This window comes from Canis lupus, chromosome 1 (genome assembly GCF_011100685.1).
Source record: "Canis lupus familiaris isolate Mischka breed German Shepherd chromosome 1, alternate assembly UU_Cfam_GSD_1.0, whole genome shotgun sequence".
In the NCBI taxonomy this organism is placed as follows: domain Eukaryota; kingdom Metazoa; phylum Chordata; class Mammalia; order Carnivora; family Canidae; genus Canis; species Canis lupus.
Genome location: NC_049222.1, coordinates 68798243 through 68824123, shown reverse-complemented (window position 1 = coordinate 68824123; position 25881 = coordinate 68798243). Strand labels below are relative to the sequence as shown.

Sequence of the window (25881 nt, the reverse complement as noted above, 5' to 3'; positions counted from 1 at the left end):
GCCCCCCAGAGAGGCCCCGCCCCTCCTGTGCTTCCGCGGCCGCAACCCCGCCGTCCGTGTAGGAGGCCCCGCCCTCGCTGCGAGGCCCCGCCCCTCCTGTGCCTACGCGTAGGAGGCCCCGCCCCCCAGCGAGGCCCCGCCCCTCCTGTGCTTCCGCGGCCGCAACCCCGCCGTCCGTGTAGGAGGCCCCGGCCCCGCAGCGAGGCCCCGCCCCTCCTGTGCCTACGCGTAGGAGGCCCCGCCCCCCAGCGAGGCCCCGCCCCTCCTGTGCTTCCGCGGTCGCAGCCCCGCCATCGGCGTAGGAGGCTCCGCCGTCCGCGTAGGAGGCCCCGCCGCGAGGTCCCGCCCCTTTCCTGCCTCCGCGGCCGCGAGGCCCCGCCCCCGCCGCGAGGCCCCGCCCCTCATCTGCCTCCGCGGCCGCAGCCCCGCCCCCGCCTCGAGGCCCCGCCCCCCGCGCCTCCGCGGCCGGGGGAGGAGGAGCCGGCCGCTGCCCGGGAGCCGAGCGCCGGGGCAGCTTCATTCCCTTCTCCGCCGCGGGCTCGCAGAAGTTATGCCCCTTCTGTCGCCATGAGCTGGCTGTCCAGTTCCCAGGGAGTGGTCCTAACGGCCTACCACCCCAGCGGCAAGGACCAGGCCGTCGGGGGGCCGGGCGGCAAGGGGCGGGAGGAGGCCACGTCCAGGTAAGCCCTGGCCCCGCAGCCCGAGCGCAAAGCCAAGCCTCCGACCTGCTGCGGGAGGACCGGGGGCGGGGGAGCCGGTGCGGGGCACGCGGAGGGCACCGCGGCGGCCGGGGCTGCTCTGTCCCGGGTGGCGACCGCTGCAGGTGGCCGGGGGCCGCGGGGCTCGGGCTCGGCAGGTGCGTGTGCAGGTGCGTGTGCAGGTGCGTGTGCGAGGCCGGAAGGTCGGCTGGCTGTAGGGGAGACGCTCCCTTGGGGCCGGGCCGGCCGGCGGGGGACGTGCCCTTGGCCTCGCGGGGAGCCGGCTTCGGGGCAGCAAGCCCAGGACCCCGGCGGTGGACGCGCTCGCACGGCCCCGCGCCACGGGTTCAAGCTCGCAGTCAGGCCGGAGCGCGGGGCGTTTGGCGCTCAGCCCCCTTGCAGGCGGACGGGGCACGTGTGCTGCGGGCGGCTCAGGCTGCAGGTCGGCCTGTTTCTGCGTGTACTGCTTGTTTTTTTTTTTTTTTCTCCCTTTTCACTTCTTAATGACCTTTTTTACTAAGCTGAACCTTCTTGCCTCCGGTGTTAGATATACATTGCAAATGTTGGCTTAGAAGCCTGCAAAAAGCCAGTGCTTGCCCTGAGACTCTGCATGACCTAAATTAGTTATCAGTAAGCATATTTCCTCCTTGATGTTTAATGGGATAATAAAACCTCCTTTGTTCTTATATGACTTATGCTTATGCCTAAAGCTGACATAATGCCTTCTTTCATTGGTTTTTAAGATCCTCCACCGTGGGGGAGGGGAATTTAAAAATAAAAAAAGAAAATCAGAGGAAGGGCTATAGCTCTCTGTGAGACTCTCAGGCTGACCAGAACTCTTCCGTAGCCACCGCTGTATGTAGTCCCTTGGATGAATTCATTTCCAGAGATAAAAGGGGAATTGCTACTTGTGCTTTAGACGTGTTGCTCTTTTAAGTATTTTCTGTGCGGAATCATGAAGCGTTTTTTGTTTTTCTTTTTTTTTCTGTAGCTCACTAATGCGTTAGTGACGTTTGAGCAGTCAGCAGCCTGTTACACCAGCCTCACATCATTCCCCATCGTGGAGTCCACATCAGAGTCAAAATTGCCAGAATTGTGCAAACCCAGTCCGTTCTTTACGCGACTTTCCTCTGGAGGGGCCTGGGGATCTGAGCTGAAAATTGGATCTTGCTTGTGAGCGTGGAGAGAACGTTAGGGACATAGAATCCAAACCTCTCCTTCTCCCCTTGAGTCCTCAAACCCTAGAAATTATTAGGGCGCTGCAAGGCCTGTGGTGATAGGCCTGTGCCAGGCGGCTGCATATTCAGTTCTGGACGCTTGATCCCTGTATTTGCAGATTTGCAGCCTGTTGCTGGTGGCCTGCACCTGAGTGGGTTGAGAGCACAAAAGAGGACAGATCACCCCCAGTCTATGCTAGAGTAGAATCAAGAGGTGCTGAGGCAGCAGGGTGGCAGCTGACCATGCGGCCGGTGCTCTCCCTGTGGCCACAGCACCAGGTCTGTTCCTGCCTGCTTTCCCTGCTGGCTGCCATGTTGCTTGTTCACCACTGGCCCCGAATTCCTACCACTGATTTAGAGTGCTAGGGACTTTTTTTTTTTTTTCTTTTGTAGGCTCCATGGCCAATGTAAGGCTCGAACTCATGACCCTGACATCCAGAGTTGCTTGCTCTACTGACTGAGCTAGCCAGGCACCCTGGAGCAGTCCTTTGTATTGGCTGGAGAAGATGGGAATCCTGGTTTTGAGGGCTGGTCGAAAAGGCAGGAAACAGGGAGAAGGAACAATCCCTAATGTGTGTTTTTTTTTTTTTTTTTAATTTTACTTATTTATTCAGGAGAGACACACAGAGAGAGGCAGAGACACAGGCAGAGGGGGAAGCAAGCTCCCTGCAGGGAGCCCGATGTGGGACTGGATCCCAGGTCTCCAGGATCACACCTTGGGCTGAAGGCAGGCACTAAACCACTGAGCCACCCCAGGGATCCCCCCCTAATGGCTTTTTCACTTAGTGTTATTTTGGGAGGGACCCTCTTTTGCCTGGAAGGGTTGAGATACTACTACAAGGGGCTTAGGAGGGGGTTGGATGGAGGGAGGAGGGATTCGAGGGTGGAATGGGGTCTGGAGGGACCCCCTCAAGATGGGGGAACTGAGTGCACGGGGGCCTTCACTCTGCTGGATTGGTTGCCTGGTGCTTTAAGCACAGGGAAGCTGCTCTGAGGTGCAAGGTTGACGGCTATTTTAAAAAGCTCTTCAAATGCAAACCAAACCAAAACAAACAAAGCTCAAAAAGAGGCAGAGTTAGACTGTTCTCTCCCACCCATTGAGCAGTTGGTGGAGGGAACACAGAAAGAAGTCTAACCTTGCTTATTTCAAGATTATGTCTTTTCCAAATAATGTGCACTTTGAACTCTTTAGTCAAATGTTTGGTTCAATAAGATGAACTCCTACATGTCGTTTGAAAAGCATAAAGGGCTATGTATAGGATTTAGGATATTTATGGATCCTGCTTGATTTTAGCTTTGCCCGAGTCCTCTTTTGCTTTTATTTTGGTCTTTGGAGAAGCTGGGGTAGTAGGGAATTAATATTTTCGCAAGTAATCTGTTGGTCTAGAATTCCTTCCATTCCATTATCCCTCTTTATCAGGACATTCACTGGATGACTGATTAAGGAATTCCTCCTCCTCCTCCTCCTTCTCCTCCTCCTTCTCCTCCTCCTCCTTCTCCTCCTCCTTCTCCTCCTCCTCCTTCTCCTCCTCCTTCTCCTCCTCCTTCTCCTCCTCCTTCTCCTCCCTCCTCCTCCTCCTCCTGGTTAGAGCCTCTCAAATATTTAGAGTCCTGTTTTCATTTTTTCGTCCTATTTCTTCCTTAAAACATTAAGATTTGAAGAAATATGCTAACATTAGTTGTTCTGACTTACCCACAATCAGATATTTCCAAAGGAAACCACTTTTTATGACTAGCTATATTTATGAGTATTTACTTGTTAATTTTCACGCAGGCTTCTTATTTGCTTTTTAGCAAAGCAGCTTTTCAAAGAATACTGCAGTTTGTCCATTTTTACTCTTTGACTTTTTACGAAAAACTTATTTTTGCTTCATATCCGTTTTTGTCAATATTTGATAAATATGTATGTTTATCACGGTGACATAGGCTCTGAAATTCTCTGTTCAGGGGCCGAGCTGCCTGGTTCCACATCCCAGCTCTCCCGCTCATGAGCAGTGTGACCCTGGAGGGTTTGTTTCACCCCCTGCTTGACTTGGAGCTTGATCCTACCCGCTTCACTGGGGGGATTAAGTGGGCTGTCCCCTGTGAATCCCACCGAGCAGTGTCTGCTTTGTAGCTGCTGCTACTCACTGTAACATGAGGTCAATCACTTACTGAGCTTTGCAGCATAGGAAGTGTTCTTTCTCATTTTAGAAGCATTTTCATAAATATCACTTCGTCATGTGTTAAAACATGGGTGCGATTTGTGGGCTTAACTCAAATTGGTGTAACTGAAAATTAACCATAATGTAAAAGTTCAGGCCTTTGACATTTGAAAAGACCTTGGAGTTGTCCTTTTGACCCACAGCAACATTTAGAATTTGAACCAGCGGCAGCTGCTTTTAGAGAACCTGCCTTGGGGCACCCAGGGGCCCTGAGGAGGTCTGTAAGCACTGCCTTTTATGGCAAGATGGGATGTGGGTGGATCTTCCTCGCAGCTGGACTCCTTGCTGTCCCAAATGTCCCTCTTCCTCCTTTAAGAACTACTTACTGCCAGCTGTGCCAAATGCAAGGGGGTAGACATCTTCATAAGCTTTGTTTAATTCTAGACTTTTTCAAATCCTGCCCATTTTTCTTGGTTCTATACAATCCCGTCGTAAGCATAACCATTTGGTCACTCAGTCGTTCCTTGTGTTTTCACTAAGCTCTTGATGTGTGTCTGGCAGTTGTCCAGGAGCTGGGGTTGTAATGGGGGAAAAACCAGACAAACTGCATATGGGGGCAGTGGTTGGGGGCTGGGTCACAGAGTAGAAAGTGGAGGCCTGAGCAGGTGAGCTTGGCAGGTCTCTCGGGACAAGAGTTAGGGGAAGAGCTGTCAAGGCAGAGCTGGGTAGGGAGCATGGAAGCCCTCAGTTTAGAGTAAGCCCTAGAGCCAGCACCCCGGGGAGCCAGGGGCCCTGCTTGGTGGGGGTGGTTGCGAGTAAGTGGCTCTGAGGACGAGAAAACTAGACGGGATGGGTAGATAGATCAGATGGTTTTGTAGCCCACTCGAGGAATTTAAATTTTTTTAGAGATTTTATTTATTGATTCATTAGAGATCCAGAGAGAGAGGCAGAGACACAGGCAGAGGGAGAAGCAGGCTCCACGCAGGGAGCCCGGCATGGGACTGTATCCCGGGACCCAGGGGTCACGCCCTAACCCCAAGGCAGATGCTCAACCACTGAGCCCCCTGGGGCCCTTTGACAAATTTAATTTTTGCACGAAGTGAGATGGGAAGCCAGTGGCTGGGGAGGATCTTGAACGCTGGAGGAACAAGGAGTGTCTCCTGCTGTTGTGTAGGTTGTAGACTGTAGTCCTTGCAAGGGTAGGGTGATGGTGGCTTTGACGCTTTGGCCAGAGTTTCAGTTGTTTGTGCGGGTGGTGGGTGCTGAAGTATTCTGAATACTGGATTTCCTGATGGTTTTAGCGTTTGAGCCAATGGGAATAAAGATTGTTGCAAGGTTTGGCCTATGCAGCTCCATTTTATTTCACTGGGGAAGGCTTCCAGAGTGAAAGGAGGATGGGCTGGCTAAGATCTGAAGCTGAATTTTGTACCAACCACTCAGAAATGTCTTTTTCAAAGAAACGTCGAGGGAAGGACGTGGTTATCTTTCTTGATGAGTTCAGAGTTTTTGCGTGAATACACAGCTTTAAAAAAAAAAAAACTACATACTATATTGTGAATAGAATTTTTTCCCTCTGAATTTGTGTATTATGTGAAATTGTGTATTTTTTGGTGAAGAAAAGGATGGTCAAGTGTTTTTACAGTGTAGTTATGTAGTAAAGTGAAGTAACATTTCTTTATACTTTTCCCAACCCTTGCTTTTAAGGCATTCCAAATGCATTTTTAACCTGACCATATGGATTACTGCTTCTAGATCAATCTAGTTCTCCATTTCATGGCGTAAGAGCACTTGCTGAAAACTTCTTTACTGTGTACTTTAGAAGCCTTATCCATAATTTTCTCTTGAATCATTGGAAGACGCACCCATTATTCCAACTGGGCGGGTCTCACCTTTTTTTAGAGTTATGTGATATTTGTCTTTTAACTGCCCTCATCTGTGAAGTTTGTGATTTCTGTGGGTTGTTTATTTATTTTTTAAAGATTTTATTTATTTATTCATGAGAGATACCCATGGAGAGAGGCAGAGACACAGGCAGAGGGAGAAGCAGGCTCCTTGCAGGGAGCCCGATGTTGCTAGACTCGAACCCAGGACCCCAGGATCATGCCCTGGGCTGAAGGCAGATGCTAAACCGCTGGGCCACCCGGGCACCCCCTCTGTGGCTGTTTAAAGTTCTCTTCATGGAACTTATACTAGGTTTATGCCTTTCTAATATGAGGATTTATGAATCTCAAGAACTGCTCCACCAACCACTTGCTAAACAAGAACAGCAACAACAACAAAAAAACAAAACAAAAACCCAAAACCCTGCCAAAAACCTTTGATTTTCCGTGGTCCATCTATTTCACTGTCACCAGCACCATCTACCTTATGTTCTTGGGGCGCCCGGGGGGACTCAGTTAAGCGTCCAACTGTGTTTCAGCTCAGGTCATGATCTCAGGATCCGGGGATTGAGCCCCTCCGAGGCTCTCGGCACGGAGTCTGCGTGTCCCTCTCCCTCTGCTCCCCCCTCGCTCCTTCTCTCTCTCTCTCTCCCCCCCAAATAAATCTTAAAAAAGAAATAAGAGCTCATGTTCTCTTTATGTGTTAAGTCCCTGGTCGCTCTCATGCTTTAGAAGTGTCGCCCCAAAGTGAACTCACAAACGGGAAGCCTCTGTTGCACTTGGTGGCCACCTGCGTGCGTGCCAGGCTTCGGTGGCTTTTCTCGGTTGGGCCCCCAAGGAGCTCTGGCCCTGTGTTCGAGAGGTGAGGCTGCACGTGCCCTCGGGGGGTGCCCTGTGCCCCAGGGCGTGAGCTCGTGCCATCTCACTTGGTCCCTGCCCTGCTGTCCCCCTCCCGCCTCTGCCCAGGGGTCCCGAGAGGCCCTTCCTCCGGGCGCCCTGGTGGGGCGGGGGTCACCAGCACCCTGGTCTCAGCGCCGGGCCGGTGGGACGGCAGGTAGCCCCCAGCTGTCCGGGGCTGCCCGTGGAGGTCTCGTGGGCACTGAGAGTACTGAGGTCTGCGGCCTTGCTCCTCCTGCCCGAGGGCGTGGGTCGCAGGGAGCGTGGGCTGCCGCGGTGGGGCGGGGGCTGCCTGGGGACCTGCCAGCCGGCCAGGGTGGGCCCGCTTGCCACACGTGGACGGGATCCGTAGGGCCCGCTGTGGCCGGAGCATCTGAAGGCCCCTCCAGGGACATTGGCGGACAGCGGGGCGCGGCCCCTCCTCTTCCCTCCGGGTGGCCAGCGTGACCCCGGCTGTGACCCCGGTGTCCCGTGGCTTCGTGGGCGCCTCCCGGTGCGGACCCAGCCTTGTGGGATGAACGGGCCGTGGGCCTGCGTGGACCCTGGAGCCTCCGAGCCGCTCCCTCCTTAGGTGGCCTGGCTCGGGCCACTAAGCGCGTTACTATGAATCCCCCGAGGGATACTCCCCTCCCCCCCATCTCCCCCATTAGAAGGGGCGCACGGGACTTTGTGGATTACTTTGCATTTTGCTTCTTTTACTGTGTAGTAGAGTGTGAGTTCCTTAGGGTTGGAGACCCTGGCAGGGGTTTTTTGTTGTTGTTGTTTTGTCCCTGTACACCTGGGCGTGTGCAGAGTGCCTCAGGTGGGTAATAACAGTTTTACTGAATGAGGGTGAGCGAATAAAGTCTAATGATGACACACGCAGACTTTGGAGCTACGGGGTCTGGGCACAATCCCCGCTGTAGTTTAATAGCTGAGAGACCTTGGGCAAGTTGCTAAATGTCTTAGGGCCTCAAGTATTTTTTCTTTCGGCAAATAGGAAGAAACAATAGCTAACTCAAGAGTTGTTAGGAGGATTGAATGAGTTAATATATGTGAGATACTTAGAAGAGTGCTTTTAATTGTGTAAAAACACAACAGTTTTTCTATGATGATGTAGGGCAGTCAGAGGCGATGCTTACCTATTGGTAAATTAATTGGGAAATACTCTTAACATTTTGGACAATGATTTGTGAATGACTCAGGGAAAATGTTTGCTTTCTTTCTTTCTTTCTTTTTTTTTTTTTTTTGATTTTACTTATTCATGAGAGACACACACAGAGAGAGAGAGAGAGAGAGAGAGAGAGAGAGAGGCAGAGACACAGGCAGGGGGAGAAGCAGGCTCCATGCAGGGAGCCCGACGTGGGGCTCAATCCCTGGACCCCGGGGTCACGGCCTGAGCTGAAGGCAGATGCTCAACCACTGAGCCACCCAGGCACCCCAGAATATTTGCTTTGAGAGGCATTATAACTTCTTGATTTTAAAAATAATTGTGAAAAATAAAATAAAATGAATAAGTTATAAAAATAGCTCAGATTATATTTATTTTGATAACTGCTAAGACTACAAAAGTATCTTTTTTTTTTTTTTTTTTTTTTTTTTTTTTTTTTACAGAAAGCATCTTAAGGGTCTAAGGTATTGAACCCTTTTGAGGCTCAGGTGACTGTTTTGAGTGTTTGTTTTTTTTTAGTTTGGGCAGATGTACATTTCCAAATCATTTGTTATTCTTAATGTATGAAATCATCTGACACGGAACAAGGAAGAATTATTGGTTCATGTTCCTCAGCAAATTGAGCTCCCATTATTTGCATGCTTACAGGTAAATGTACTGCCGTGTTACTATTAACTAAAGCAAAGTATTTGACTGAAGAATACTTTTTACTTTGTTTCCCCTTAAAATGTATGTATGTGCTTTATGAACAACTGTTGATTCCGTAACTAAGAAATGGTGGGGCACCAAGTGGCCCGGTTGGTTAAGCACCTGACTCTTGGTTTCGGCTCCGGTCATGATCTCAGGGCGGTGAGATCCAGCCCCGCGTGGGATTCCACACTGAGCGCGGAGTCTGCTTGAGTTTCTGTCTCCACCTCCCTCTGTCCCTCTATACCCTATGTGCGTGCTCTCTATCTGAACTAATAAACCTTAAAAAAAAGAAAAAGAAAAGGAAAGAAGTCCTTTTCCATGGAGCAGATCTCTCGAGGGTGTGATATTATCCATGGCACAGATCTGGGAATGTGATCTCCCCCCAATCCCCCCACCCCAGCCCCGTGCCCCATCGCTGCTTCCATTTAGCACGCACATTCACATTTGAAAGCCGTATTGCTGATTTTTTTCTCTTCATCTGTATGGCACATAATGCCTTTACTTTAAATGCCTCCTGGGCCCTGGGGCCTAGGCCAGAAACTCCTTCCCCATCCTCTAGGCAGGTCTCCACTCTCTCCAGTTGCCAAGAGCTCTGCAGCTCCTGCTTACAAAAGGCTCAGAAGAGCAGGCCGGTTTGCCTCCACCTCTAAGAGCCTGGGGCCTTTTTGGTGGAAGTAGAAGTAGTGGAGGAAGAAAGGAGGTGGTGAGCTGGCGGGAGGGGAGGGTGGCTGCCTGAAGCTGTTCTCCATGGGGAAGACCGTAGCCTAGATGATGTTTAAATTTCGCAGGGCTGCAGGTCCTCCAGTTGCACCACGTGATGCTTCAGGAGAGTACTCTTCGCCAGCCTCACAACTCAAGCGCTGCTTATGTGTCGCCCCGTTGCCATGGGGGAGCGTGCTCTGAGCTCTCCGCAGCAGGTTCCTGGATGCGTGTTTCAAACCCAATGAAATCTTCAACCAAGTTGGATGTTACTGTTCGGTGTTTCCCTGTGGCCTCTCAGGACTGTCCTGCCTTGAGAAGCGAAGGCCGCTACCTTTGCGGGTCTCTCTTTCTGCCTGTAGTTTCCCCTCCTCGGAGTGCAGGCTGCACAGCCCCCCAGCAGGACTTCCCCCCACTAGGGATGTGCACGAGTTCACGTCCCTCATTTATTTTGAGGAGTGAGGAAGGTGGAAACTGAACCATGCTCCTGTGATGGTGGTTGAATCACATGAGAAGAAAATGTGATTAAGGGGAAATGGTTCAGCATCATGCGGCTATGAAACCGGAACTGTCTGGAGGGATATTGGATCCCCATTAACCAGTATGTTTTGTTTGGGGTGGTTTGGCTGTAGAGATCTGGATGGTTTCTGAACGCTACTCTCTATCAGATTGCATCCTCATTTTGAGGAAGATCATAGGAATGATATTGGTAGGCAGCATAAAATGGAAATCTTACCTAGAAAGATTCGGGTAACTTAGAAAGCCATTAGGATATGCTAATATGGAATACCTATCTGAAATTTAAAATTACTTAAAAAATTTTAATATGTATTTTAACTAAACCTGGAAGTCTTTTTTTGGGTGTAAATGATAAGCCTTGAATAGAATAGGTGTAAGAATTCCTGCTCTGAGGGAACTTAAAATGTAATTTAAGTGGATTCTGAAATAATTTTTTTTTCAGTATCCTATTTAGACAGTCCTGGCACAAGGTATAAAACTTTAAAATAATGTATTGTTGAATAATTGAAATTTGGTTTGAGTAAGAAAAGGTAAGTTGGCATCTGAAAGTTGAAAGGAACTTTGGCTATTTATAGGTGGTCTAGAAACATGTAACTCGATCAACTTATTTTATAATTAATGTTTTTACTAGAGTTACTGAGTGTGTGTCTGTTATTTCCCTCTGATCCAAATAATACAGCCAAACGTGCAGTCTGTCATCTGATAGAAGTTGTTTGGGTCAATGTAGAAGTAAATTTATATGGTGTTTAATTTTCTGAAACCAATCACTGTTAGTTTTTTAAATTTATTATTGAAAAGGGATATATATATATGTATATTTCCATATTTGCAGACTAAAAATCTTTTGAATCCTAGCATTTTGGGTCATTCTGTATTATTATAGTATAATCGCACATATCATTGCACTGGATGTATTTAGGTAATTCTGTAAATGTCAATCCTTTGCTCTGGATTATTTATTTATTTGCTCTGCACTTTTTAGATTAAGGTTTGTATACTTAAGAATCAGTAGAGGGGGGGACCTGGGTGGCTGAGCGGGTTAAATGTCCGGCTCTTGATTTTGGCCCAGGTCATGATCTCAGGGTTGTAGGATTGAACCCCTAGTCAGGCTCTGTGCTCAGCTTGGAGTCCGCTTATCCCTCTCTCCCTGCCCAATCAATCCATCCATCAATCAATCAAATCTTATCTTTAAAAAAAAAAAAAAACCCAATAGAGGGATGGCAGGCTATATAACAACTGAAGGAAGTAGATGCCTGGAAAGCGCAGGCCTCAGAAAAATGTGGGTTTTGGTAGAAAATTTAACCAGAATTAAAAAAATTCTGAGGCTCCCCCCCCCCCCCCCCAATCCTGCCTACAGGTTGGCTCTGACTCCGGCACCATTGGTTTGTGACCTCTGTCCTAAAGATCCAAGTGGTTGCTTCAGTTGCCTGGTACTCTGTAGTAGACCACCCCAAAATTTAGTGGCTTAAAATAGTAGTTTTCTATCATGATTCTAGAGCACCAGAATCCAGTTCTTTCTTGGGGTCTGTCAAGCAGGATGGGCTGAGGGTGGGGTCACCAGCGGCTTCTTCACATACAGATCTGGCACCTGGGCCGCTGGGTCATCTCTTTTCGGGCAGTGTCTCCACGTGAGTAGCATGGGCTTCCTCTCCTGGCGTGGCAGTAGCAGGGCGGTGGGACTTCCTACGCCCTGGCTGGCTCACCCAGAGTGAGCATGGCAAGAAGTGAAGGTGCAACCTGCCAGGCTTCTTGGGGTTTAGTCTCAGAAACTACCCAGTGCCACGTGGCCTCATTCTATTGACCAGTTAATCCCAGGCCAGCGCAGTTTCAAGAGCATGGAAGAGCAAGCTTCCCCTCTTAGACGGAGAATGGCTTGCGCCCAGGGAGCCATGACCATGCCAGTACCATTCCCTGCCTCTTCGGCTATAGAAATCTCTGTTCCCTGGAGTTTGGCTTTAAAATTCTCCACTAGTATATATACATCCTGTGTGTATTTATCCGCCTGCCTTGCTTTGTTGGGTAAGCTTACTTTAGAGAATTTTTTATATTCGTAGACTGTGAATGCCTTAAGTAGGGACTTAATATTTTTTTTTTTTTTTTTTGTGGGGACAGTTTTTCTTCATATTAGTACTAGATGGATTCCGTGCCCTGTGTATGATAGGACTTGACGGCTATCGATATTTTGGAAGGGTTAGATTTTATTGTGTGCAGGACAGTTTATTATATAGCCTTTCCTTTCCTTCCATCAAAAAAAGAAAGAAAAGACTTGATTCTCGAAAATGATCTTCCAAAAAAGATTTGAATTTGATTTTAGACACAAGTGAGTTTGAATTTGAGAAGTAGAGTGCTGGGAAATGAGCTACTCCTCGCGGAAGACACACACCCGCCCTCCTGTGGCACCAAAGTTGCCAAAGGCCTGTGTTTGTTTACACCCAGTGCTATTTTCCTCCAAGGGGCTGTTGGGCACAGACGTAGGGTTTTGGAGTCCATAATATTTTTGAGATCACATAGTATATGGAAATCATCCCAGAGGCCACATAGAAACTAATTGCTAGCGTTAGAGCCACTGGTTTTTCCTACTCCCAGCACGTTAGTTCCATTTAGCCGTCCAGCAGCTCCCGTCGCTGAGCCTTAACGTGACCGAAACAGCATCACTGCAGGATTTCCTTCCCTCTTTAGACACTTTTGCTTTACTGATGTATTACTAACCCCCCTTGGCCTCTTGCCACACTTTCTTCAAAGCAAGGCGGAAGGTAAAGTGGCTAGGACACCCTCTGAACTCAGGGGGTGGAGTGCATTTCTCTCAAGGAAAAAATTTTTTTAAGCAGTACTTTCAGATTAGATTATGTTTGTATTTCTTTAAAAATACTTCGTATCCCCAGTTTAGGGCGGCCACCGTTTCTGGGAGAACCTATTGCGTAAATTCAAATTATTTGTCTATAGAAACGATGGTAATGGCCTATGTGTCAGATCACGGAATTCCTAAGATCCTAGGGCCCTTTGGAGAAATTCACTCGATTTCCCGTCCCTATGCTGTGGATTGAAATGGTATCCTCTCCATTTCTCAGGCTAAAGAAAGAGACTAATCCCCTTTTAGCTTACTTTGCAGCTTGGGACTTGAAAGCAGAGTCCATGTTAGGTGTCCTTCAAACGAAAAGCCTATTCTAATAGCTTTTTACACGATTCACTGGAGACTAATACTTTGTTAATCTGCTTAAAGCAAAATTTCTTCAATAAATAAGCCAAAGCGTTAGGTCTCTGTTTCTGAAATTGCGTGCGGAATACTGACACTAGGTGTTCCGTGTAGAAAGGGTTTGCGGAGGGGCCCCGGGGTGGCTCAGCCAGTCGAGCATCCGGCTCTTGGTTCCGTCTCAGGCTGGGATCCCGGGTTGTGGATTGAGCTCCGGGTCGGGCTGTGCCCTGGGTCGGGGTCGGGGTGGGGGGCTGCTAGGATTGTCTCTCTCCTCTTCCCGCTCCCTCTGCCCGGCCGCCCACTCATGCTCTCTCTCTAAATACGAACATCCTAAAAATAAGGGTTTGTGGCAATAATATTTTGGCATAAGCAGAGTTTACCATAGGGTGTCTTGTAGCATATAATATCTAAGCGTGCATTATGAATTCCTGAAAAGTTTTTAGCAAGAAGTATATTCCAAATTTATTCAACCTAGAAGCTCTTCTGCATACTTATTACCAGTGTTCAGGGATCATAATTTGTGAAGTTGCAAAATAATGTTACCTCTTTATATGTAGAAAAATGTTAAAAATTGTATATTTTGGAATTAGCAATATGAAATAATTTTTTTATTTTTCATTTTTTAAGTAGGCTCCACACCCAGCAGGGAACCCAGTGCAAGGGCTTAAACTCATGACCCTGAGATCAAGAGTCTGACACTTAACCAATTGAGCCCCTGGAACCAGGAATATATTTTGGGCTTTTTTATAGAAGTACGATTCTTTAAATCACCCTTCTATGGCCACAGTTCATTTTACCAACACAGTTAATACCCTCTAGAATATCTCCTTGGTGAAGATGTTTCCATAGTAAGAATGTTCCTTGTGTTTTCTTTTTTTTGGATTTTATTCATTCATTCATTCATTCATTCATTCATTCATTCATTCATTTATGAGAGACAGAGAGACAGAGACAAAGACACAGGCAGAGGGAGAAGCAGGATCCATGTAGGGAGCCCGACGTGAGACTCGATCCCGGGTCTCCAGGATCATGCCCTGGGCCGAAGGTGGCGCTAAACCGCTGAGCCACCCGGGCTGCCCTGTTCCTTGTGTTTTACTTAATACCCAAGCTACACAGAACTCAAGTGTTTTCATACACCACTTTTTAGTTTATGTGCGTATAGGGAAAGTGTATACCTCCAAACCCAGGATGGCATTTTAAACACAAACGTTGGGGAGTATCTCGAGTTACATTTGTAGTATGATGTGGACATCTTGAGAAACGTATCCAGCATCACCCAAGATGATAGGTCCCGTGTCACTGCCTAGAAACGACACCTAACCTTACTACTACTCCTTTGATCTTCGTTGCGCAGCGCTCGAAGCATTTTACGTTGAACACAATGGTTTGTTACTTACGTATTGGACTTTCACTGTGTGTTATGTTTTAGAAAACCAATTGAAGGTCTTGGATAGATCTCATATGTTGCTTTTTTCCATTCAGAATAGTGTGACAGTAGCGGTGTTTTCTTGCACAACATTGCATTTTCAGGTAAGGATGACTACCAGTGAGTTAGAGAGGCTGTCTTAATTCATGTGCTACCCGCAGCATCCCAAGCAGTAGGTGGTATTAGCCCTCCCGTGTACACGTCGGAGATAAGGGCATGGAATGATAAAGGAGCTTTCTTGAGCTCCTACAGCCTGTAAGTGGCGGGTAAGTGGGATTTGGACCCAGGCAGGCCGCCGTCGGGGTCTTCACCACTAGGCCACTCATAGGAATTCCTTGTCTCCAACTTCTGTAAACTGAATGTGGTTTCTAGAAGGATATAGAGAGTAAGTTAAATTCCAGTAGAACACTTGATGAGTAGATTGTGTGCGTGTTTATGGTAAAGACTCGTTTCTTTTTGGTATTGAGATAAGGTGATGCCAATCGGGATTCGAAGCAATTACACTGGTGATAACATAGGTACTTTTTGGGGAGGTCATTTTCACTACTTTCAGGCCCTCAGATACCCCTTTACTGCAGCGGAGTAGTAAATTTAGTAGTAGTAGCCATTTAGTTCTACTAAATTCTTCCACTTAGTAAATAATTTTGTGTGGCCTTGAGGTGTCTCCTGGCATTTTGTGGTCAGCTATTCATGTAACTGGGGCAAATTAAATCACAGAGGAAAAGAAAAACAAATATTTATTGAGTCCTCTATGCGCAGAGCCCTTTAAAATGGAATTGGTTGAATCCTCATAAGGTGAGAATTATTACCCTTTTCTTAAAAATAATAATAAAAAAAGAGACAGCTCTTGTACGTGGGATAACAAACGAGTGTCCGGCCGCACAGCTTGTGTCCAGGCCAGGTGGGATGTGGAGCCAGGCCAGGGTCTTTCTGCTGGCGGGCCCAGAATAAAGGCAGCTCTGCTTTTTCTCCCTTCAAGGCACGGGTGTCTGAATGACAGCAAGGCTTCCGTTCATGGGAAGGATGAGGCATGGCAGGCCTTGGGCTGGGTCTTTGCGAGCCGCATGGGGCATGGCGTGGAAGTGGTGGGGCCACAGGAGCTCGTGGGGAAGACGTGGTTCCTGGAGATAGAGGACAGAGCCCCGGGAGGGGTGGGGGTTTCTTTTCTCTCTCTCCATCAGGAGGCGTTGACAAACTTGAGACCCTCTTCAGATGCATTGAGAATCTCCCGGAAACAGCAGGACACGGTGACAAGATAGGCCTTTAAAGCACCACCCTGCCGCCACCACCACCACCACCGTCTTTGCCACTAGGTGGTTGTGTTCTTCTGTGAAGGCCGAGTGATCAGTCTTTCCTTAGCCTTGGAAATAGGACAGTAAGACAGCCGTGAGTCTGTGGCCTGTAGGTCTTGCCCAGCGATCTAGATGGCCTCGGGGCCCTTTCTGTAGCCTGGGACCTCGCCACTGAAATCCAAAGGAGTGTGCTCCTTAGCTGTGCAAGTGTGACATTCTCACAGCTGCTAAGAAACAACGCAAGGCCTTCAGATAGTTAAGGGGCTGCGAGGACATTAAAGCCTTGACCTTCCACAGACTCAAAAGTCTCAAAATAAAATGTCCTGTTTGGTTTCTCAAAAGCACTTTTGATTCAATTACGGAGGATATTTAAGACGGTGGTGACTGAGGGCTGGCTGGCCGGGGAGCATTTACTTGTACCTGTCTTTCTGCCATGGATAGTTTTCACAGCAAATAGGTTTTTTTAGTTAGTTTATGACTATTAACCAAGTGATCACCTCCCCACAGCCCTTTCTGGAGCTTCTCATTTGTAGGCAAAGTCATTTGAAAGTCGACAGAAAGCTGAAGGTTTGGGTTGCCTTATTTTTGGTCTTAGACCTAGACCTGTTTTATAAATAGCTGATGTCCGGGCCAAGGTGTCCCCGCATGACATGTTCCCATAAATGCCCCGCTGCCACAAGTTGCTAATCATTTTATTTTATTTTATTTTATTTTATTTTATTTTATTTTATTTTATTATTTTATTTTATTTTATTTTTATTTTATTTATTTTATTGTATTTTATTGTATTTTTATTTTATTTTATTTTATTTTTAATTTTATTTTATTGTTAAATTTTTTTTTTTTTTTACAAGTTGCTAATCAGAGCAAAAACAGAGTTCTGTGTGCACCCAGAGAGCTCCCTGAGTGGGGAGCCGTCTAGGATGCCGTCCCTGTGTCACTTTACCAGGAGAGTTCCTTGAGGGCTGTCTGCCGGCCATCCTCTTCGTCCACCCGTGTTCTGTGCCTTTTTACGCTCCGGGACATCGTATCCTTCCTTCTCTGCACCCAGGCAGGTGGTTCGCGTGGAGCAGCGTCCCCCACCTCCCGGCGGGCACAGCCAGTGCAGGGGCGCTCGGAAGGGAAGGGAAGATGGGATCGTACGCTGCTGAGGAGCCCGGGCAGCTGAGTGGCCCCCAGGGGGGCTGCACCTTGGCCCCCGGGTCTTCTGCCTCCGGGAAGGGAGGAAGCAAGCACCCACTCTGTGGAGACTAGGACATTTCACGACGTGAAAACCAAACCGACGAAACAGCCGAGGCGGCCTGGCCCTGCCGTGGGGCCAGCGGCCCCGGGGGGCTCAGTCCAGGGCGGGCGGCTGGGCCCTGGGCTCCAGGGTCAAACACACAACCGTCGGCAGAGCCTGGAGGAGGGCGGCTGTGGAGGCCAGGGGCGCGGCGGGTCAGCCTCCAAGGTGGCTCCCTGCCCGGGGAGGCCCCGGGGGCCTCGGTGGTGGGTGCAGGCCTTACCGAGCCCGTGGCTGCAGGGACGCGTGGCCTGAGCTGGGCCGCCGGCGGGGACCGGGGACCTGAGCACAGATTATGGGTGGAGAGTAGCCTCACCCCACGGATGAGCTGCTTGCTGCCGTTTGGGAGCCAGTTCGCGCCCTTCCATTGGGCCTCCGGGGTACCTGGGCAGGGACACATCTGAGCGCAGGCCCCTCTTTCATTCTTTTTTTTTTTTTTTTAAGATTTTATTTATTCATGAGAGACACAGACAGAGGGGCAGAGACACAGGCAGAGGGAGAAGCAGGCTCCATGCAGGGAGCCCGATGCGGGACCGGATCCTGGATCCCAGGACCATGACCTGAGCTGAAGGCAGGCGCCCAACCGCTGAGCCACCCAGGCGTCCCCCCTTTCATTCTTTAATTGGTAGCACCCACATGAAAGTGTCTCTTACTGGATTTTGTCGGGGCCCCCGGCCGGTGGGTCGCAAGCCGGGAGGAAGCCAGTTTTCACATTTCCAGGCTCCCCGGGGAGCTACTGGGAGAGGGGGTTCCTCAGGAAGCACCGGCTTGTGGGGCGGCGGTGGGGCCCCCAGACCTGCCTCGGCGCAGAGGCTCCGTAAGGGGGTCCCCGGGGTGCCTGGGCCTCGTGCTGGCAGGGCCCGGCCGCAGTCTGTGCAGCCCCTCGCCTGCTGGGGAGGGGGGTGCTGCTGTGTCTGTGCTGCAGGGGCCCCCGGGGCCGCCCCCCGCCTTCCCTACCTTGTTTTCTCTAAGGGAACTAGAGTGACACTGGAGAACCCACGGATGCAGGGCTTTGTGTGGGGTGATGCCCCCACCTCACGTCCCCCATCAAAGGACAGCTCTCGTGGAGGGAGGCCACGCACGGTGGGGAGGGCAGAGTGACCGTCGCACTGTGCTGCTTGCACACCACTGGCATCTTTTTTTTTTTTTTTCCTATAACTCCAAAGTGGTTGGAGTCGGATTAAATGATGACAGCACTGAAGGAAATTTACAGTTTCGGACATTTTAAGAGGATGCCCAGATGCGGTGAGGGCCTATAAGATTGATCGGACCCCTGATGAATCTTCCACATTGTGGCCTGTATGAAATCATAGTAGGGGGCAGCCGGTGGCTCAGGGATTTAGTGCCACCTGCAGCCCGGGGCGTGATCCTGGAGACCTGGGATCGAGTCCGGCGTCGGGCTCTCTGTATGATGCCTGCTTCTCCCTCTGCCTGTGTCTCTGCCTCTCTCTCTGTGTCTCTCGTGAATAAAAATATATAAAATCTTTAATTTTTTTTTTTATATATAAAATCTTTAAAAAAGATTTTTTAATCTTTTAAATGTTTCCCTCCCTTTCTGAGAGGACAGTAAATGCTGCACGTCCACCTGGTGCTGAACTGGAGATACGCATCCTTTTCTCCATGCATCTGGATTTTCTTTTCTTTCTTTTTCTTTTCTTTTTTTTTTTTTAAGATTCTATTTATTTATTTGTGAGAGAGACAGAGAGAGAGGCAGAGACAGGGGCAGAGGGAGAAGCAGGCTCCATGCAGGGAGCCTGATGTGGGACTCGATCTGGAGTCTCCAGGATCATGCCCTGGGCTAAAGGCGGCGTTAAACCGCTGAGCCACCTGGGCTGCCCGCATCTGGATTTTCAAAGCGAATTGACACGGTTTAATGTTTTATTTGCGTGACATCTCAGATAAAAAGTAAACAAGGACAATATTAATGATTTGTTTGGAAAAAAATGAACCTTATCTACAGGTTCTAAAATTAGACTTGGAAGCAAACAATCAGCTGTTTGTTTACTTTCTGATTTGTCATCATGTTTTATTCTATTTTAAACATGGATCATTGTCTATTTGGGGAATTTATGTGTTGTACGTAGGGATAGATGACTTGAGAGCAGGGTAAAAACCTCCCATTTTGGCACAAGTGACATCAGATACTTAGGACTTCTCTGTTGTAAGAATGTATCACCTTTGTTAGGAATATATGTCATAAGCATGCACTTAGCTCAGCAGGGGTTTTATTCGTTTTAATGGCATGTGCCACTTAAGGCACTGTACATATGGGGGATTAACATTTGTACTTTATGAGTAAGTCATTCTGTTTATTTTCACTTATAATCTCCATGCAAATCATGTTGTATACACACACTTACATATGGATTTACATGGGCAGGAAATTCGTCTTGACTTCTTGATGAATAAAATGTCACAAATGGATGGTTGAGCCAAAAGCAATCGTGTTTTCTGGTTATTAGCATTAGGTTCATAATTTAAATTGAGGTTTTTTGTTTGTTTCTTTGTTCAAAGTAAGCTCTCGGCCCAACGTAGGACTTGAATTCAGGACCTCGAGATCAAGAGTCCCATACTCTACCAATGGAGCCAGACGGGTGCCCCAATTTATGTAATTATTTTATTTTTTATTTTTTTATATTTTAAAGATTTTATTTATTTATTTATGAGAGACACACACACAGAAAGAGAAAGAGGAACAGACACAAGCAGAGGGGGAAGCAGGCTCCGAGCAGGGAGCCCGATGTGGGACTCGATCCTGGGTCTCCAGGATCTTGCCCTGGGCTGAAGGCAGCGCTAAACTGCTGAGCACCCCCGGGCTGTCCTATTTATTTATTTGTTTTTAAAGATTTTATTTATTTATGAGAGACACAGAGAGAGAGAGAGAGAGAGAGAGAGAGAGAGGAACAGACCCAGGCAGAGGGAGAAGCAGGCTCCAGGCAGGGAGCCCAATGCGAGACTCGATTCCGGGTCTCCAGGATCACGCCCCGTGCTGAAAGCAGATGCTAAACCGCTGAGCCACCCAGGGATCCCCCAAAACAGAAATTAACTGGTCAAGTTTACTTAGATGATCAAACCTCTGCTGGTTCCAGAATTCAGAATGGAAATTTGAAGGCTGGGATGCGGGGGGTGAGGGAGGTATGGCAAGAATCGTTTTTCTAGGGATTCTCTTTTCTCAAGTCCCCAGGAGAAGCAAATGGAAAAATATGTGATTTTTCTGAGGGATGAAAGGCCCCGAAAGATGTCTGTGTGTGTGTGTGTGTGTGTGTGTGTGTGTGCGCTTTGCCCCCACACTTGCAGTGATTTCTGAAACTATTGCCAAAGGGACATCGTCTGCAAAATAATGTGCACGTGGATTATCCCTCCTGCATCTTTCCTCAAAGTCCTCTGGTGAAGTTTTAAAATCATCCTGCCCATTCCTGCTTCCTGGGGCAGCTCCCATCATTGGAGAGGAGAACCTTTGCCTTTCAGGTGCCAGATTTCTCCCTTTCAGGCCTGAGACGGATGAGTTCGTCCCCACGCTGCTGAAGAGGCCTGGCTGCGAGGTGGTTAGTAGTAGAAATTTAGCATCAGCCCCTCTGCTTCTGCTCGTTCAGTGAATTCCAGGCAAAGAAGAAAAGCAGAACATACATTTTTTGGATATTATAGAATTACTTGGAATCTGCCTCTTTTTGGTCTTCTGACATTGAGCTCCTCAAGGAGATGGAAAGAAAGGAGAGATTTTTAGGGACGCCTGGGGGGCTCAGCGGTTTAGCGCTGTCTTCAGCTCAGGGTGTGACCCTGGGGTCCCAGGATCGAGTCCCGCGTCGGGCTCCCTGCAGGGAGCCTGCTTCTTCCTCTGCCTGTGTCTCTCCCTCTCTCTCTGGGTCTCATGGATAAATAAATAATATTAAAAAAAATAGAGATTTTTATATCAGAGAGTATTGAGATGTAGTGCACTTAGACGGAGCCTGCTGACTCCCGGCCCCCATTAGTGGCTACGTTTGTGCTCGGTCCCCAGGGCCCCAGCGTGTATGGGGGTGTCTTAGACGACCGGACGAATGATGCCGTCCTCCCTCCTTGAAGTGTGTTGAACCGGGGCTTCGTGCTCTGCCCTGTTCAGAGGCGAACGCTGTAAGGAGTTTACAGATTTCTACCGAGGAGGATGTGCAGTGCCGCGTCTCTGTGATGCAGGACACAAAGCCACAGTCGCTGTGATGAGGTTAAAAAAAAAAAACAACCCTCAACCCCATTATGGGTATTTGCAGAGGAAGGACAGGTTACCTTCAACTAAGAGGATCAGAGCAAGTTTCAAGTGTCCTCTTGTTGGAGCGGTTTAGGGAGGGTTTGGTCTCGGGGGAGGAGGGTGATGCAGTCTGAGGAGAGGGAGGTCCGTGAAGGCCAGGGGCAGGCTGCCCCAAGATGGGACACGTGGGCGGGAAGAGGTAACCCAAGCCCTGAAGATGCTAGAAGAGCTCCCTGCCCCCCGCGCCCCTCAACTGCTCACATATACGTTGGAGAGAAGAGCCCGGACCAGGACGGACTCCCCGTCTCCCGGGGAGCTCATGTGCATCATGGGGCAGCCGTGCTTCCCGAACATCTCCTGCCGCCTTCCCGCTAAGGGCTTTCTCCCTTTGTATCCTCAGGCCTGACCCCCTGTGCTTGCTCCTCTAAGCTTCCTGCCCCACACTGTCCCCAGACCTTCAGGCCCCTGTGGGTTCCCCGCGCATATGAATATCAAGTTTGATTTTCTCCTCTTAATTTCGGTGTCCTGTCACTTGTGATTCTGAGTCCAGCTGGAAGGACCGTTGGGTAGAGGAAGACCTTGGGGAGGGGGGTGCGTTGCTGGAGGACGGTGATTCGGCTGGGGAGCAGGGTGTGGGTGGGAGGTGGGAGGGGAGGCCGGTTTGTGGCCGACCTTCAAGCTCAGTGTTGGCTGAAGGATGGGGATTTCTCTCCATCAGTGTTCGCTCGTGACCTTCCCGCCTCTGAGAATGCCCAGGCTCCGTCATGATCCTGGGAGCTGCTGGCTGGGACGGGGACCCTGGGGTTCAGAGAGGTTGCCCTGGGTTGTGAGACAGCAGGGTGTCAAATCCTGAACCCGTCGTTTCTCAGCTCTGTGACCTCGGACACGTTGCTGACCTCTCTGCCTCGGCTGTGGTACGAAGGTTAAACGAGGTAAAGCCCAGAGACGCACTGCCGCTAGGGAAACACGTCTGGTCCCCGCCGGGCTCCTGGGGCTGAGCTCCCCCCCCCATTGGGTCCTCGCAGGAGTGTGCCTGGGAGCATCCGTGAGCTGCAGCGAAGGGGATGAGCTGGGGTGGTCCACGGCAGGGGTGCCGCTCGCCAAGCTGGGTCCTCGGCGGCGCCCGCTGCCTTCCCCTTCCCGCGGGCCAGCCGGGGCGTCAGCGGTTCCCAGCGCAGGTGCACGGGTGCTCAGGTGGGCGGCCCTGCGGGACCCCGCTCAGGGGACAGGTGGGGGGGCCCCGGGGGCTGGGGCTGCAGGGCCAGGGGCCCCGCTGATTCCCTCAGGCGCACACTGCTTAATAGTACGGTGAGTCAGTTTGCTGGGATTTGAGAGGTTGTCCACATGCTGGATCTTCGGGTGGAGGCGGTGCGGTGGCCCCCGGGGCCAGGAGCCTGGGGACGGGACCGCCCGCACCCCTTGCTCTCGGGCTGCCATTCCGTTTGAGGGGCTCGGGGATCAGCTAGGGTGGCGATGGTTGGGTCCAGGGGGTTGGGGGGGAGTCAGAGGAGGTGGGAGGAAAAAGGGCAACAGCGTATCAAGTGCCCACCTGCGTGATTTGCAGTCTTGGGTGGTGCTCAGGTGCGACTTTGGGGGGTGCTGAGGGTTTTCCAACACCTCCCCTCAGGGGGACAGGAAACCTGGCTGGCGTGCGTCCCAAGCCCCGCAGATGCACACTGACTCTGGCGGGTTCCCGGTATCCTGGGGGTACGGGTGACCGCACTCTGCCTACAGTTGGGGAAACTGAGGCACGCAGAGTCAGAAACGCGCTCCAGGCAACACGCTCGGAAAACGGTAGTGCCGGGCTCTGAAGCCTGGCAGCCTGGCTCCCAGAGTCTGGGGTGGTGACGGCCGCTCCTGGCCATGGTCGTGCATGGGACCTGCGTGGCGGGCAGTCCCCGTACCCGGTGCGCTTCGCCGCCGCCCCAGGGGTCTTACTGCCGGGACACTAGGTGTCCATGTCTTGTGTAGGTCTACCAGGGATTTCTCCAGATGGCGACGACAACTCTGTGGCTTAGGTCCTGGCGGCGGGGGCTGCCGGGTGGGCTGCGGGCTCTTGGCCTGTGCCTTGACAATGGCCGTGGGACGGCCACCCTGCGTCCTCGGGACAGCGACCAGACGGCTGGCCGCGGCTCCCAGCTGGGCTGCGTGTCTGCGGCGTGGGCCCCCCGCCGCCCTGAGCTTCACCCCCACCCCCACACCAACCCCATGAGTCTCAGGCCCGCACTTGGGTTTCGGGCGGCCCCTGCCCTCCCCGGATCCCGGCTGTCCCTGGTGCCCAGGTCTGCTGCCCGCGTCGCCCTCGGCCTCTAGATGCCTGCACCCCCGCTGCGGCCTCGTGGGGACACGCGCCGCCACCCAAAGCTGTCACACATGGAGCGCGTCTGGCGTCCCCAGCCCTGTGCTTCCCTGCATTTCTGGGCTGGGGCGCCCTCCTCTCCCATCTGTTACTTGGTGTCTACTTGCTCTATAGTTTACACTTCTTTTTCTTTTGTATTTTTTTTATTTTGTTTTAAAGATTTGGTTGAGAGCGAGTGAGCGAGAAGGCGGGCGGGCAGGGGCGGGAGGGGGAATGTGGAGGCCGGAGGCGGGGCGGCCCCGGCACCTGCGAGGCGCGGGCCCTGGTGGCTTAGGCCTAACCCAACATGGTCCCGCTCCTGGACGCGGTCGGGCGTCTTCGCTGAGCGGGGACACTTGGTTTCTCAATAAAAAACCAAAACGTTCTTTGGCAAAGAAGAAGTTTGCAGCTCTGCATTGATTCCCTCCACCCCAAAGTCATTTTTTTTTTTTTCCTGGTGCAAGTGAGTGTGGGAATAGACACTTTAAACCACAGGAAAGGAGACAGAGACGTGGGGGGGAGAGGAATAGGAGCCAATGGGACACAGTAGTAGTGCCCGAACCATGTCCTTGGACAAAAATGTGTTATGACGACTGTGGTTTCCTTTGATAAAATGCTTCATGGGCACAAGTTTTTAAGAGCACGTTCCCTGTGTGTTTGTGCGGTGCCCCGTTCCGTCCAGCTGCCTATATGCACTTGTTCCTGGACGATCAACCAGGAAGGTATTGGGCATGCTGCGGTCTTTGTCCTTGAACCTCCGCAGCTCGTTAACGTGAGGCAGGCCCGTACCCTCCGCACGTGACTGCTGCTCAGGTGACGGGTTGGCGGCATAGTCCTCCTCCTTTGCATCCCAAGGGTGTCAGCTTGATGTGTTACCCAAATACGCAAGAACTTGACCCCTTAACGGCAGCGTCCGCCATCCGGGTGTCGACAGCCACCCACAGGTAGTGACCCCTGTCCAGGAGATTTCCTTTGCACCCTGTGTTGGCCGTGGATCTGGTTTGGTTCCTTTTGTGCCGCTGCTTGGTTCTGAGGCCTCGTCTGTGGCTCTGGGGACTGGGCCAGCAAGGGAGGTAGCCCAAGGCCACATGGAAATGAGGCAAGTGTGCTCCAGTGGTCACGTCCGTATTCTGACTTGGCAAAGAGAAACGGCACAGGTTGTCCTGTGTTCCAAAGCTGGCGTTATCTCGTCGGTGACCCCGGCGCGCCTTCATCCTTAGGCCAATGTCGTCCTTGCTTTGCCGCAACCGAAACTGGGGAGGGGACAGACACACAGGAGTTTAGTCTAGAAAGTATGACATGGACTGATGGTGTGTCTACTTTCCTATGCTCTCCAGTGACCCTGCCTTTTGAAAATTCTATGATTCAGGGGACACCTGGGGGCTCAAAGGTTGAGCATCTGCCTTGGGCTCAAGGTGTGACCCCAGGGTCCTGGGATCGAGTCCCACATCGGGCTCCCTGTGTGGAGCCTGCTTCTCCCTCTGCCTGCTTCTCTGCCTCTCATGAATAAATAATAAAATAAAAATAAATAAAAATAAATAAAAATTCTATGATCCTGTAGTATGAGCATGTTCTATTGGTACAATCGTTGCATTTTTATTTTATTTATTTATTTATTTATTTATTTATTTATTTATTTATTTATTTAGACTTATTTATTCACGAGAGAAAGAGAGGCAGAGACAGAAGCAGGCTCCATGCAGGGAGCCCAACGTGGGACTTGATCCTAAGTCTCCAGGATCACACCCTGGGCCGAAGGCAGGCTCCAAACCGCTGAGCCACCCGGGCTGCCCGCATTTTTATTTTAATAAGTAATAGTTCTGTAAGAGAATACAGGTTTTTCACTGCAGTGGAAAGACTGTGATGAGATAGCAGAGGGGACACGGTACGCGTACCAGGGACCTGCCAGTCACATCTGCTCCCTGAGGCAAGCCGATAAATGATCATGTATTATCATTTATAGATTACGTAACCCATGAGATTGCTCGTCATGCTCTTGGAAAGCAAGAAGGTGAAATGCAGTTTTTTTTATTTTTATTTTTTTTATGTCTTTGGACTGTCCCATGGTGCTCGCCCTACATGAGATGGAGGACCCTTGAGTAATACGTGGATTCTAGGTTATTATCCATGTTGCCTTTGCTTTCATGTTGCTGTATTTTAAGTCAATGCAACAATGACATGTGTTTTACTTATTCTGTTCATGAAAGCAAAAAATGTCAATAGCTCAAATAAAA

General features: G+C 50.2%; 1 protein-coding gene across 1 annotated transcript in view; it reads left to right on the top strand.

Annotated features, from left to right (window-relative positions):
• Nucleotides 1-555: 555 nt before the first annotated feature.
• Nucleotides 556-25881, top strand: part of ARHGAP18 (Rho GTPase activating protein 18) — a 118846-nt gene continuing 93520 nt past the window's right edge. Inside the window, 1 exon segment of the mRNA NM_001286967.1 lies at nt 556-680. Coding sequence (NP_001273896.1) covers nt 568-680 — 113 coding nt within the window. The 5' untranslated portion in view covers nt 556-567.